General features: G+C 51.5%; 1 protein-coding gene across 1 annotated transcript in view; it reads right to left on the reverse strand.

Annotated features, from left to right (window-relative positions):
* The window catches only part of LOC110436044 (embryonic stem cell-specific 5-hydroxymethylcytosine-binding protein), a 42,880-nt gene that overhangs the window by 16,618 nt on the left and 12,044 nt on the right, over nucleotides 1-14,218 (reverse strand). The window contains exon 7 of the mRNA XM_021462213.1: nucleotides 8,860-8,925. Coding sequence (XP_021317888.1) covers nucleotides 8,860-8,925 — 66 coding nt within the window. The remainder of the gene's footprint in view (nucleotides 1-8,859; nucleotides 8,926-14,218) is intronic.

The following is a 14,218-nucleotide window of genomic DNA, read 5'->3' on the forward strand; positions in this document are numbered from 1 at the left end:
TGTTCTTGTCGCACTCCAACTCACTCGTAATCTGTTATCTGTTCGACAGCTTACTCACGACAATAACTGTTCGATTGAGTTTGACGCCTCTGGTTTTTCTATTAAGGATCTGCAGACCAAGACGGTCCTCCTTCGGTGCAATAGCTATGGGGATCTCTACACCATTCCACACCACATGCCACCTCGCTGCCATGTCGCCGTCGTCTCCCCGGAGTTATGGCACTCCCGCCTTGGTCATCCTGCACCCGCCGTCGTCACCACTCTCAATAAGCTATCAGCTATCCAGTGTAATAAAGCAGCTCGCCACATTTGTCATGCCTGCCAACTTGGCAAGCACGCTAGGCTGCCATTCGCTAGTTCGGTTTCTAGTACATCAGCTCCCTTTGAACTTGTTCACTGTGATGTCTGGACCTCTCCAGTTTTGAGTATTTCTGGCTATAAATTTTATATTGTCATGGTTGATGATTATACACATTATTGTTGAATGTTTCCTCTTCGCCATAAATCAGAAGTTCATGAACATATTGTACGGTTTGTTGCTTACGCTCACACACAGTTCAGTTTTCCTGTGCGCTGTTTTCAGGCAGATAATGGCACCGAGTTCCTCAACAATGCCACCGCTACCTCCCTAGTCAGCCGCGGCATCCTGCTTCGCACCTCGTGCCCCTACACATCCGCCCAGAACGGCAAAGCTGAGCGGATGCTTCGCACACTGAACAATGTTGTTCGAACGCTTCTGTTTCATGCTGCCATGCCTCCGTCCTATTGGGTCAAAGCCCTTTCCACCGCTGTGTTTCTGATCAACCGGCGACCGTCATCCTCCATACATAATGGTATTCCCTATCATCTCCTTCACCGCAAAATGCCAGACTACTCCATCCTCCGAGTTTTCAGTTGCCTGTGCTATCCGAACCTTAGTGCCACGACTCCCCATAAATTCTCTCCTGGCTCAGCAGCGTGTGTCTTCCTCGGTTACCCTCCTTCCCAGAAGAGCTACCGGTGTCTTGATCTCTCTACTCGAAAGATCATCATCTCTCGCCACGTTGTTTTTTATGACTCACTTTTCGTTTGCGGCTTCCAAGCCCCGACCGGATTCTCTTGATTTTTTGATACAGGAACTTCCCGCGCCTGCCCCGTCTACCTCAGACGTTCGACATTCGCGGACCTCGGTTGCGCCTGCCTCGTCTGCAGCAGACGATGCCGACGACCCCGTTGGGCTGGATCCTGCCATCCTGTGGCATGGTGCTGCCTATAGGCTGCCCCAGGCGCCCCGGCAGGACACGCCTAGCCCCTCGGGTTCTACGATGGCAAGTGCCCCCGCCGCTGCAGCTGATCGGCAGCGGTTCGGCATCCACTACGCTCGTCGTCCGCGCCCGCCACTGGCCCCTCAGCCGCAGGCGAAGGCGCCGACAGCCCTACAGCAGCCGGTGGAGCCCTTAGCTCCAGCGCCGCAGGCAGTGGCGCCCCAGGCTCCAGAGCCTCCTGTGCTGGAGACTCGTTCCCAAACGGGTTCCCTGCCGCCGCCCATGCAGCGGTATGGTTTCACCGCCTCGTCCTCCAACCTGGCTTCTCCGCTGCCAGGCAACACTCGTGCCGCGCTCGCCGATGCCAATTGGCGCGCGGCGATGACCGAAGAATACAAGGCGCTTGTGGACAATGGCACCTGGCGTCTTGTTCTTCTACCACCGTGCCAACGTCATCACCGGGAAGTGGGTCTTCAAGCACAAGTATAATGCTGATGGCTCTTTGGCTCGTCATAAAGCCATATGGGTTGTTCGTGGCTTCTCGTAGTGGTACGGCATCGACTACGACGAGACGTTCAGCGCGGTTGTCAAACCGGCCACCATCCGGGTTGTCCTCAGCATCGCCGCCTCTCGCTCCTGGCCGATACATCAGCTGGACGTGAAGAACGTCTTTCTTCACGGCCATCTGAACGAGACCATCTACTGCCAGCAGCCGCCCGACTTCGTCGACTTGGCGGCCCCCGACCACGTCTATCTCCTGCAAAAAGTCCTTGTACGGACTCAAGTAGGCGCCCAGGGCGTGGCACCAGCGGTTCTCCGGCTTCATTCAGCGGTCCGGCTTCACTGCTTTGACCTCCGACACATCCCTCTTTGTTTACAAAGCGGGTGCCGACATCGCCTACTTGCAGCTCTACGTCGACGACATCATTCTGACAGCCCCGTCGACTCCGCTTCTTCGTCGCATCACCGAGCTCCTTCACTCCGAGTTCGCCATGATCTCGGGGATCTTCATCACTTCTTCGGGATCTCTGTCACGCATTCTGTTGACGGTCTCTTCCTGTCACAGCGCCAGTATGCTGTGGATCTGCTCCAGCGCGCCGGCATGGCTGAGTGTCATTCCACGGCGACTCCTGTGGACACTCATGCCAAGCTCTCTGCTACAGACAGTGCACCGGTGGCGGAAGCCACTCAGTACCGCAGCCTCGCCGGTGCGCTACAGTATCTCACGCTGACTCGTCCGGACCTCGCTTATGCAGTTCAGCAGGTGTGTCTCTTCATGCACGACCCGCGCGAGCCTCATCTTGCGATGCTCAAACGTGTCCTGCGGTATGTCAAGGGCACCCTCTCCACTGGGCTTCACATCGGCACAGGCAGCATCACCAGCTTGACTGCCTACTCCGATGTTGATTGGGTTGTATGTCCCGACTCTCGGCACTCCACTTTAGGCTACTGTGTCTTCCTCAGTGACAACTTGGTCTCTTGGTCCTCCAAACGACAAACTACGGTTTCTCGTTCGAGTGCAGAGGCTGAGTATCGTGCTGTTGCGCACGTTGTGGCTGAGACCTGTTGGCTTCGTCAATTACTCCAGGAGCTCCACGCACCCATCTCTTCGGCGACGATTGTCTACTGCGACAATGTCAGTGCTGTCTACATGACCGCCAATCCAGTTCATCATCGTCGCACGAAGCATATTGAGATAGATATTCACTTTGTCCGTGAGAAGGTTGCTTTGGGACAGGTTCGGGTGCTCCATGTTCCATCTTCTCATCTGTTCGCGGACATTATGACCAAAGGGTTACCTGTACAGTTGTTCACTGACTTTAGGTCCAGTCTTTGTGTTCGTGACACTCCCGCTTAGACTGAGGGAGGGTGTTAGAATATATTGTAACAGCCCACATTGGGCGTACGGCCCACTGGCCTTGTACACTGTAACCCTAGCCAATTAGGCTATATAATGAAGGTCACCCCCCTGATTACGGTGTGCGGTGTTTCTCTACAGGAACAATATCCCAAGTGCCTGTACGATCAAGGGCAGCAAGTTCCTGACACATAGCTAGTTGCCATTCTAGAATGCTAGAGGCCTCTTGATAAGTGGATGGCTCTTCCACAACAGCTGTGACATGGAGAAAACCATACTTATTAGGAGGCCCAATAGTAGCACGATCTCATAGATTATATCTCGGACCACCCCGTGACTCATCAGAAAGAGCACATGGCTCATCAGTGTTAACAAAGTTATCAGCATCAAGAGTAGCAAGACTAGCCAAGGAAGTGCTTGTGAGGACTAGGGGATAAGGATGCAAATGGGGCGGCAGTGGGCAGCCCACCCCATGTCCACTCGAGCCGCAAGTCGTACGTGAGCTAATGCGGTAGCCCATATGTTGCCTTGTTTTTGTGGGTTGGAGCAACATACCGCTAAGCCAGAGGCATCACCACTGTCGCGTCCATCCAGCAAGCCTTGCATCTTTTTTCCTACACAGTTTCCTCCGTTCGAAGAGCCAACCGAGAAATGTAATAGTCAGTTCAGCAACAGCAGCACACTAGTTCATAATCTCCTGTGTTTGCATTCTGTTCACTTCGCCATCTCTCTCAAGTGTATGTGTGTGAGTGAGTGAGAGAGAGAGAGAGTCTAAGGGTCCAGGTCTGCACCTGATTGCCAACTAACAATTGGTACTAGAACCGTAGCTTTTTTTCTCGAACACGCAGGAGAGCTGCGTATCATTATATTAATAGAAGAAAAAGAGTCATACATAGACCCGAGACACCCACACACACAACGCTACACAAAGGACTGAACCAACGACCAAACAGCAGACCATTAGACAGAACCTCCTGCAGTTAGCAAGGAAATACCCTTAGCTCCTGCCCTACTCCACCAATGGGCCTCCTCTCTAGCCATAGCTAGAGCCAGGTTAACATTAGGAGACGCCCCATTGAAAACACAATCATTTCTATGCCGCCATATACTCCAGGCTCCCAAAATGACTAGGGAATTCAAACCCAAATTATAATCTCCACTGACCGCACCATCAACTTTTCTCCACCAGTTATCAAAGGATTGGTCAGAAGGTTGAGGAGCAAGTGCAGCAAAGCCAAAGCGCGACAAGAGGGAGAACCAAAAGTCTCTAGAGAAGACACATCCCACGAGAAGGTGCTGAATATCTTCCACTTCTTGATCACAAAGGCGACAATGATCTGGATGAGGTAGCCCCCTCTTAACCAATCTGTCCGCAGTCCAGCATCTGTTGTGGGCAACAAGCCACATGAAAAATTTACACTTAGGGGGAGCCCAGGATTTCCAGATTCTCTCAAAAGGTTCAAATAGGATAGCGCCTTGGAAAAGGGTAGCATAAGCACTCTTTGCAGAATAAGCCCCTGATGAAGAAAGCCTCCAGATGTGCCTATCAGGAGTTTCCTCATTTAGTTCCACAGTGTTCAGAATATCCCAAAGGCCTAGGTACTGAGAGAGAGCAGCTGGGCCAACCCCTCCCTGCAAGTCCTCAATCCACTTATCTCCAGACAAAGCTTCGAGCACAGAACGTCTACTTGCTCTTCTTTTAGAAACCAGTGCATAGACCAAAGGCGCAATATCCTGGATGCTTTTGCCATCCAGCCATCTGTCTTTCCAAAAGAGCGTATTAGATCCATTTCCAACCACAGTTGTAACAGCCATAGAGAGGAGGGCTGCTACCTCTCTACTGACTTGGATCGGAAGGTTTGCCCACAGCTTGTTGGGCTCGCTTCTCTTGAGCCACGGCCAACGTGCTTTCAAAGCAATGCATAAGGTCTTCAGATCAGCAATCCCAAGCCCACCGAGCTCTCAGGGGCGACACACTTTGGGCCAAGCAATGAGACAGTGCCCCCCCTTAGTCTCCTTTCTGCCTCTCCACAAGAAAGCCCTTCTAATCTTATCTATGGCTTTGAGAGCCCAAGGAGGGAGCTCTGTAGCCATTGCCACATAAACCAGAATTCCTGTGAGAACATACTGTACTTGAATAGCTCTGCCAGCCCGGGTCATCAAATCAGCCTTCCACCCAGGGAGCTGATCTGCAATTTTGTCAATGATGGGTTGGACCTGCTCCTTAGTCAGCTTCTTGGTGGTCAGGGGCAGACCCAAATACTTGCAGGGGAAATCTAGTATCTGACACGGTAGCAGATTTTGAATAAGCGCCAAATTCTCCTCAGTACACCGAATACAGCACATTACTTTTTTGGACATTGGTCCTGAGGCCGGCTGCTTCCCCAAATAAATCCAGAAGCTGAAGGGATAGATTAATGTCAGCTGCATTAGGCCGAAGGAAGATGGCAACATCATCCGCATACAGGGAAATTCTATGCTGGATAGGTCTACTCGACAAAGGCAATAGCAACCCAACCTCAGAAGCCCTTGTGAACATTCGGTTTAACACATCCATAACAAGGATAAAGAGCATAGGCGATAACGGATCTCCCTGCCTCAAACCCCTTCTGTGCAGAATGGCTTCACCTGGGATGCCATTTAAGAGTACTTGGATGGAAGAAGATGAAAGTAGACCACAAATCATTTCAGACCAGTGAGACCCAAAGCCCAATTTTCTAAGCACCTCCAAGAGGAAGGCCCAAGACACTGAGTCAAAGGCTTTAGTAATGTCAAGCTTCAATAGGATTCTGGGCTGCTTTTGAGAATGAAGGAATCGAACAGTCTGCTGAACCATCATAAAATTATCCTGGATGAACCTTTTCTTGATGAAAGCACTTTGATTGGGAGACACCATCTCATCTAGTCGACCTGCAAGCCTGTTAGCTAGAATTTTGGTCACAAGTTTAGCAACACTGTGGACCAGGCTGATTGGCCTAAAATCCTTGACTTGCACAGCATTGGTCTTTTTCGGAATCAGGGTAATGAAAGCTGAATTAAGTTTCCTGAAGTTTCTGAAGTTACCAGCCCACAGAGCATGGACTACAGCCATCACATCACTTTTAATAATTGCCCAGCAACATTTATAGAATCTGCCAGTAAATCCATCCGGACCGGGAGCCTTATCGGGTGGCAACTCCTTTATGGTGTTCCACACTTCTTCCTCAGAAAAAGGTAAATCCAAAGCATCAAGACCAAAACTGGGGCTGTCAAGGGCGTCTAGATTAATAGATCTCCCTCTAGCACAATCGGTCCCGATGAGATTGTCATAGAACTCTAGTACAGCAGCAGCCTTATCCTCATGCCTAGTGAAAATCTGGTCCTCAACTATCAGTTTAGGGATAAAATTCTTTTTCTTTCTGTATCTAGCATGTTGATGGAAAAGCCTAGAGTTGGCATCCCCATCCTTCAACCAATTAATTCTGGACCTGAGTCTTGCTATTGTTCTCAAAAGAGAGGATAAAGCCAGCAAATGCTTCTTGAGATTGTTACGCAGCCACAACTCATTAGGCTGAAGGGGTCTGCTCTCTTGAGCTCAAGCTGATGGACGATTTCTCTTGCCAAAAGCAATTGGGATTTGAAATGTCCAAATTTTCTCTGACTCCAGCTCTGTAAGCTTCTGGCAGTTGCTTTGAGTTTCAGATCAAGAGTATAAAGTGGACAAGATCTAGGTTGTACAGAATCCCAAGCCTCCTTCACAACTTCTAGAAACCCATCCAGGGAGGGCCAGAAGGCTTCGAAATGAAAGCGTTTCTTACAGCCAATAATGTCCTGCAGCCCAAGAACCAGAGGACAGTGGTCTGAATCCATAGAGGCAACACCCTGCAGGAGACATCCAGGAAACTGATCTTCCCAATCCAAAGTACAGAACACTCTGTCCAGACGAACAAGAGTAGGGGCAGCACTAGTGAAGGAGCTGGTCCATGTAAATTTACGCCCATGGAGAGGAATTTCAGAAAGCCCCAAGTCGTTTATCCATCTCCTGAACCTTCCCATCATTACTAGAACCGTAGCTAGGGAGATCAATAACAATGTTAGGTGCAGGAGGATGCTCCCACTCCGTGGACCGGCGAGGACGCCAACCGTTTCAATCACCAGAACGACAACCGTTCTTGGTCAAGAGGACGGTGGGGGGGCATGGAAACACATCCTACCCAATGCTCACCCGCACCAACTATGGTGAGTGTGTGGTGTTGATGAAGGTCAGGTTCCAAGCTCAGAGATTGTGGCATGTGGTGGAAATCAGCAGCACAAACAAGGTCAACGACCGGCCGGCAATGGAGGCTATCCTCTAGTCAGTGCCACCAGAGTATGCCCAGACTCTCAAGAGCAAAGGAAACCACAAAGCAGGCTTGGGATAACCTGAAGACCATGCGTGTTGGCTCTGACTACACGCGCAAGGTGAAGGCACAACAGCTTCAGCAGGAGTACAGAGTCCATTGCATTCCACCATGGTGAGGCACTTGAGGACTTCGCGTTGTGGTTGTAGCTGCTGGTGAGTCAACTCACTGCCCTCGTTGATACCATGAAAGATTAGGAGGTTGTCACCAAGTATGTACGTGTAGTCCCGCCCAAGTACATGCAGATCGCCTTGTTTATCAAGATTTCGCTAGATCTGGACACGCTCAGGATCAAGGAGATGATCGGGTAGTTGAAGGCGGCGGGAGACCGGCACTGATGACCGCAAACAAGAAGGTTCTGCTCACAGAGGAGTGGGCAGTGCAAGCGAGAGAGTGGCAGCAAGGGGAAGGATCCTCTTCAGCTGGTCATGGCAGCTTCCACGGGTGGTGCCAAGGCAACTCGGGCAAGAAAAGCCCAACGGTGGTGCATGTCATGGCAAGGGTGATATGCCTTGCATCTCCATCCTAACCGCAAGTGTCACAAGTGCGGCAACACCGGGCACTGGCTAGAGATTGCAAGAATCCAAAGCACAAGGAGCAAGCCCACCATGCACAAGGTGAGGACAGCGACAATTAGCCGGTGTTGTTGATGGCACAAGTTTGTGCGCTCAATGACGCCTGTCAAGATCATAAACATCTAGGCATATTTCTCAATTTAAGGTGGTTCCCAATCATCTGGAGACCTCCTGGCCTATCTCGCAAAGAAAGCCTGAGGGCTCGGGGGCTATGCCCATCGGGCACGCTCACGCGCAGCCTCTAGATAGGAGGTCCAGTCGAGCCTGTCCATGCCACGCCTTCGACCTAGGGCTTAGGGCTACCCCAAGCCCTGGGCGCCCAGACTTTATCGCCGCTTTGTTCTTGAGTACAAGGATCGTTAGCTACAAGACGTAGGGACTGACTTGGCCTAAACCAGGATAAATCTCTGTGTCTCCTGTGTGTTCCTCACGTTCTTGAATTCACCCGAGACACCGTATTCGTTGTGCGACGGCACCATCCGAACAATAATGCTTGCCACGGTTCCAACCCCATGACAACGCCGCAGTGGAACCTCCGCGCGCACAATTGTCACTCGACGAGACGTGCACCCAAGTCAACCTCGGTTGCGAAGGCGGCGACGAGGGGAAGATGGGTCAATGAGGTTTGGAGATGGGTCACGCAAGGAAATTTGTGATAGAGGCAGGGTGTTATTCAAGTGATGGCAGGCTGACATCATGTGTGTGTTTCCATATTCATCTATTGCATGCTGACATCATGTCCAACTTATCGGAAGTAGCCTCCATAAAACTCCTATTATCATATTATGGCAGAGTAATTTTACCTCTTTGATGCACTCAGGTCCATCAAATGATGTTTTACCTATTGCGAATGTCACTGGATACCAAACCTACAAAAAGATGAATCAATAGTTATAATACTAGAGTTTTTAACATAAACATAAACGTGCTACTAGCATGATATACCGCGAATAGATGTAAAGAAAGATAAGTTTACATAATGCTTAAAAATGTAGCTTTCCCAGGGTAATAGAACAAATTGTCAAATTATTGAATGAGCATTTTATCAGAAGATGTTATGCTTTAGAGAAAACTAGCATTATAAAGGAGATTATGAATGTACAAATGATTAGCGACTAATAAAGCTCTATAACTTGAGCCAATTTGTTCAAGTTAGGGATAATTTGGAGAATTTGGCAAGGCCCTTCTCCATTGACGACATTGATAGTCATCAAACAAATGCCTGCTAATAAAGCTCTTGGCCCAGATGGTTCCAACAGGTTCATCAAGTCCAGGACAATTCAGTATTGTCTAGCTTGGACGTATGAGTATATACATTAGTGCCAACAGTCCAAAAAGGAAATCACTCTAACTTCACAAAAGCTTTTGACACTGTAGAACATAATGCCATTATGCAAATGACGAGGCAGCTTGGATTTGATGATAAATGGTGTGATTCTTCCCAAAGAATCCTAGATTCTGGTTTCACCTCTATTCTTCTCAATGGACTACCTGGAAAGCATTTTCAATGCAAGCGAGGTGTTAGACAAGGAGATCCCCTCTCCCCACTACTATTTGTGTTAGATGCTGATCTTCTACAATGTATCATCAATAGGGGTCATCAAGATGGGTTGTTCGAGCTCCCAATCCTCTCTTAGGAAACAGCCCAGTATCCCATTATTCAATATGATGATGATACTTGTTAGACTACTCTAGTATCCAGTGCTAGCATCTCTTTGGTTATTGTGCTAGTCATTTACTGCTACTTTACTTAGCTATGCGCCACCCTATGTGGCTATGTGTTCTGGCCCCTTGGGCCTCTATATATTGTAATCCTCTGTGTAAACACTCAATTAATTTCAATCTAAACCTGTTGGCATTCTGCCTTCATGGTATCACATGCCTAGGTCGGGTCCTGTGACCGACCTCTCCCCCTCCTCTGCTTCCGCTTCCTCTGCTTTTCCTCTCGGCAGTCGCGCCTATGGCCACCAACGGCGACTCCAGCGCCAGCGCTTCCGCGCAGGCTGCCCTCACCGCCGCCACCGCTGCCCAGCTGCGCGACGACGCCATCTCCGCCGCCAAGCGCCTCGAGGCGGAAGCCGCCGCTGCTCGCGCGGCCAATGACGCCCGCGTCGAACAACTCCAAGCAGAGGCGGCTCTCCTCCAGTCCGCCGCCGACGCCCAAGAGCGCGTTCGCGCCGCCGCCGCCACCCTGTCCAAGGAGCAGGTGCAGGCAGCCGCCATCCGCGAGCGACTGCGCCTGGAAGGCGCCCGCGATGACGAACCTGAAGATGGCGACGCCGATTCCATCTCCTCTGAGGCCGCCGCCGTCGCCCACCTACACAGCCAGGCCTGCGCGGTTCAAAACATCAAAAACTTGATCCCCATCGTCCTCGACCTCAAGTCCTTCCACTACTCCAAGTGTCGCGGCTACCATCTCCTCGCCCTCAGACGGTACTCCCTGAAGGATCATGTCCTCAGTGATGAGTCCTGCTCCTCTGACCCGGACTAGAACCGCATGGACTGCGTCATGGTCTCCTGGATTTTCAACACCATCTCCACCGAGCTCCTCGACATCATTCACGCTCACGATGGCGTCTCTGCTCGGGCGGCCTGGCTCGGCATTGAACAGCAGTTCCTAGGGAACCGTGAGTCCCGAGCGCTGCTCCTCGATGCGGAATTTCGCAACCTCAACCAGGGCGATCTTTCTGTTGATGACTACTGCCGCAAGATGAAGGGCATGGCTGATTCCCTCGCTGACCTTGGTGAACCAGTCAGCGATCGCACCCTGGTACTCAACGTACTGCGGGGTCTCAATGAACGGTTCCAATTTATGGTACAGCTCATCACGCGACAAAAGCCATTCCCTTCGTTTGCTGATGTTCGTGCTGATCTTCGTCTCGCCGACCTCAACATGGGTCAGTCCTCGGGGACTCCTACTGCCTTCCTCGCCTCTTCGTCCAGCAAGTCGCCCCCTGCTGCTCCAGCACCCAGCCCTGCCCCTCCAAAGCTGCCCAGCACGCCATCCTCTGGTCCAGAGTGACTCGGGCGCTGGCCGTGGCCGGCGTCGCCACGGCGGACGCAATCAGGGCACCACAGGCGGCCAGCAGTGGCCGTCCCTCTACAACCCGTGGTCTGGGTCAATTCACATGTGGCCTCAACCCACGGCTGGCGGCCCTCGTCCTCCCCCAACTCGTGCCGGCGTTCCTCAACATCAGCAGCAGCACGCCATGATGGCTGCCACGCCTTCCCCAGGCTACCTCGCCCTGGGCTCCAACTCCCCGGCTCTGCTCCCTGCTCCGACGCAGCCTCCGACTTGGGCCCCCTGGGACCCTCGATCTCTTGCCCAAACTTTCAGCACCGTTTCTCTCACTCCGCCAAGCAGCAACGACTGGGTATTCGACTCCGGCGCCTCGTCCCACATCGCCTCCAACCCCAGTATTGTTACCCCCACATTCTCCTCTTTTCCCTCTTCCATCGTGGTCGGTAACGGTGCCACACTTCCTGTTGTTGGCACCGGATACTCGACCATTCCCGGTCCCTATCGTTTTAATAATGTTCTTCTTGCTCCAGGCATTATTAAAAACCTTTTATCAGTACGCCAATTCACTACTGACAATCATGTTTCTATTGAGTTTGACCCTTCTGGAATCTCTGTGAAGGACCTTCGTACCAGGAACGTCCTCCTTCGATGTAACAGCTCCGGGCCACTCTACACCCTGCAGCTTCCATCGACGCCTACTGCTCCCTGCGTTCTGATTGCCACCCCTTCATCATCCACCTGGCACCGACGTCTTGGCCACCCCGGCAAGGAGACTCTCCAGCATCTTGCTCACTCTTCGTCGATTGCCTGCCATCAACCTACAGATGATCACCTATGTCATGCCTGTCAGCTCGGTCGCCACGTGCGCCTTCCATTTTCTAGCTCCTTGTCCAGGGCCTCCAAACCTTTTGATTTATTACATTGTGATCTATGGACATCACCTGTTCCCAGTGTATCCGGTTTCAAATATTACTTAGTAATTCTCGATGATTTCACTCATTTTCTATGGACCTTTCCACTGCGTCTTAAGTCTGACACGTTTGCCACCATTTCTAACTTCTTTGCTTATGTGCGCACTCAGTTCGGGTGCCCCATAAAATCTATTCAGTGTGACAACGGTCGCGAATTTGACAATTTTGTCTCTCGCAACTTCTTCCTCACCCACGGTGTCTCTCTTCGCATGTCATGTCCCTACACCTCGCAGCAAAATGGCAAGGCTGAACGCATTCTCCGCACCACCAATAATATTATACGCACACTCCTCTTTCAGGCGTCCATGCCCCCCTCCTACTGGGCGGACGCCCTCTCCATTGCTACCTATGTCCTTAACCGACTCCCCACCAAAACTATCAACATGTCTACTCCCTTCTTTGCTCTCCATGGTAAACTACCCTCTTACCATAATCTTCCAGTGTTTGGGTGCACCTGCTATCCCAACCTCACTGCCACCACACCTCACAAACTTGCTCCCCGCTCCACTCTATGTACCTTCCTCAGGTACTCCTTCAATCATAAAGGCTACCGGTGTCTCGATCTTTCCTCTAATCGTGTCATCATCTCTCATCATGTCATCTTTGATGAGACGACTTTTCCCTTTTCTCGACACCAGACCACAGCCCCCCACAAACTTGATTTTTTAACTAACGACGAGCTCCTGCTAGCTCCTTCTTCTTCTGCATGTACACCCATGTCAACCCCCGGTGCCCCTGCTCAGTTTCCACTGCAGGCTGCACCGGAGTTACCTGACGACGCTCCGGTTCCACTTTGACCCCCCATTCTAGCCGGGCCAGCGATCCGGCGCCCTCCACCAGGCTTCCACGCACCTACAGCAACACCTTCAGCACCGGTGCTGTCTCAGGATGCAGCCCCGGCACCCTCAGCACCCTCCGTGTTGCCACTGGACGCTGACCCACCATCCACTGCTCCCCCTGTGCTGCCCATGACAGCAGCTTCTCAGAAGCCGCCGGTCACCCAAGTGTACACTCGGCGTCCTCATCCTGCTGCAGCTCCTATGGCAACAACTTTCCAGAAGCCACCGATCACCCAAGTATACACTCGGCGTCCTCCACCAGCTGCAGCCCCTCCACCACCATCATCACCGCCCGCTGCTCCTCCTCGTCGCTCCAGCATCCTCCCTTCCCCCCCTCGGTTTGTCAAAAATGCTCCTCCGGTTAGTACTGTACCCATTGCACCGGTTGACAACAACCATGGCATGATGACTCGTGGGAAGTCTGGATATATTCAGCCAAGAATTCTGCATACTGAGGCTCTGTCTCCAATTCTCCGGTCCTGCCGCGACGCCCTTGCTGATCCTCACTGGCGTCGCGTCATGGAAGATGAATATACTGCTCTCATGGATAATGCAACTTAGGACCTCGTTCCTCGCCCAGCCAAGGCCAACGTGGTCACCGGAAAATGGATTTTCAAACATAAATTTCATGCTGATGGCTCTCTGGACTGTTAAAAGGCTCGTTGGGTCCTTCGCGGCTTCACTCAACGTCCCAGTATCGACTACGATGAAACTTTCAGCCCCGTTGTCAAGCCGGCCACTGTATGCACAGTCCTCACCATAGCTCATTCCCGGGATTGGCCGATTCATCAACTTGATGTCAAGAATGCTTTTCTCCATGGGACTCTCTCAGAAACTGTGTACTGCTCCCAGCCAACAGGGTTCACCAACTCTGCTTTCCCTCGGCATGTTTGCAGACTCAACAAATCACTTTATGGCTTGAAGCAAGCCCCACGTGCATGGTACAGCCGCTTTGCAACATTTCTGCTCTCCCTGGGTTTCACTGAAGCTAGATCAGACACCTCTCTCTTCGTCTACCACCGTGGTCCAGAGACTGTCTATCTGCTACTCTACGTGGACGACATTGTTCTCACTGCTTCTTCCCAGCAGCTTCTTCGCCGGATTATTGATGCTCTGATGAAGGAATTCGCCATGAAAGATCTTGGCCCCCTTCACTACTTTCTTGGCATGGCAGTACAACGACAAGGTGACTTTCTTGGCATGAGTTGTAATCGTATTGGACAGAATTAAGCAAGAGTATTATTATACTCGGCTTCCTTTAGGGAGCCGGGAGTTTTTCCCCAGAAACCCTAGCCGTCGCCCCTCGTCTCCTCTCTCACGCGACCACGGC

This window comes from Sorghum bicolor, chromosome 5 (genome assembly GCF_000003195.3).
Source record: "Sorghum bicolor cultivar BTx623 chromosome 5, Sorghum_bicolor_NCBIv3, whole genome shotgun sequence".
NCBI lineage: Eukaryota > Viridiplantae > Streptophyta > Magnoliopsida > Poales > Poaceae > Sorghum > Sorghum bicolor.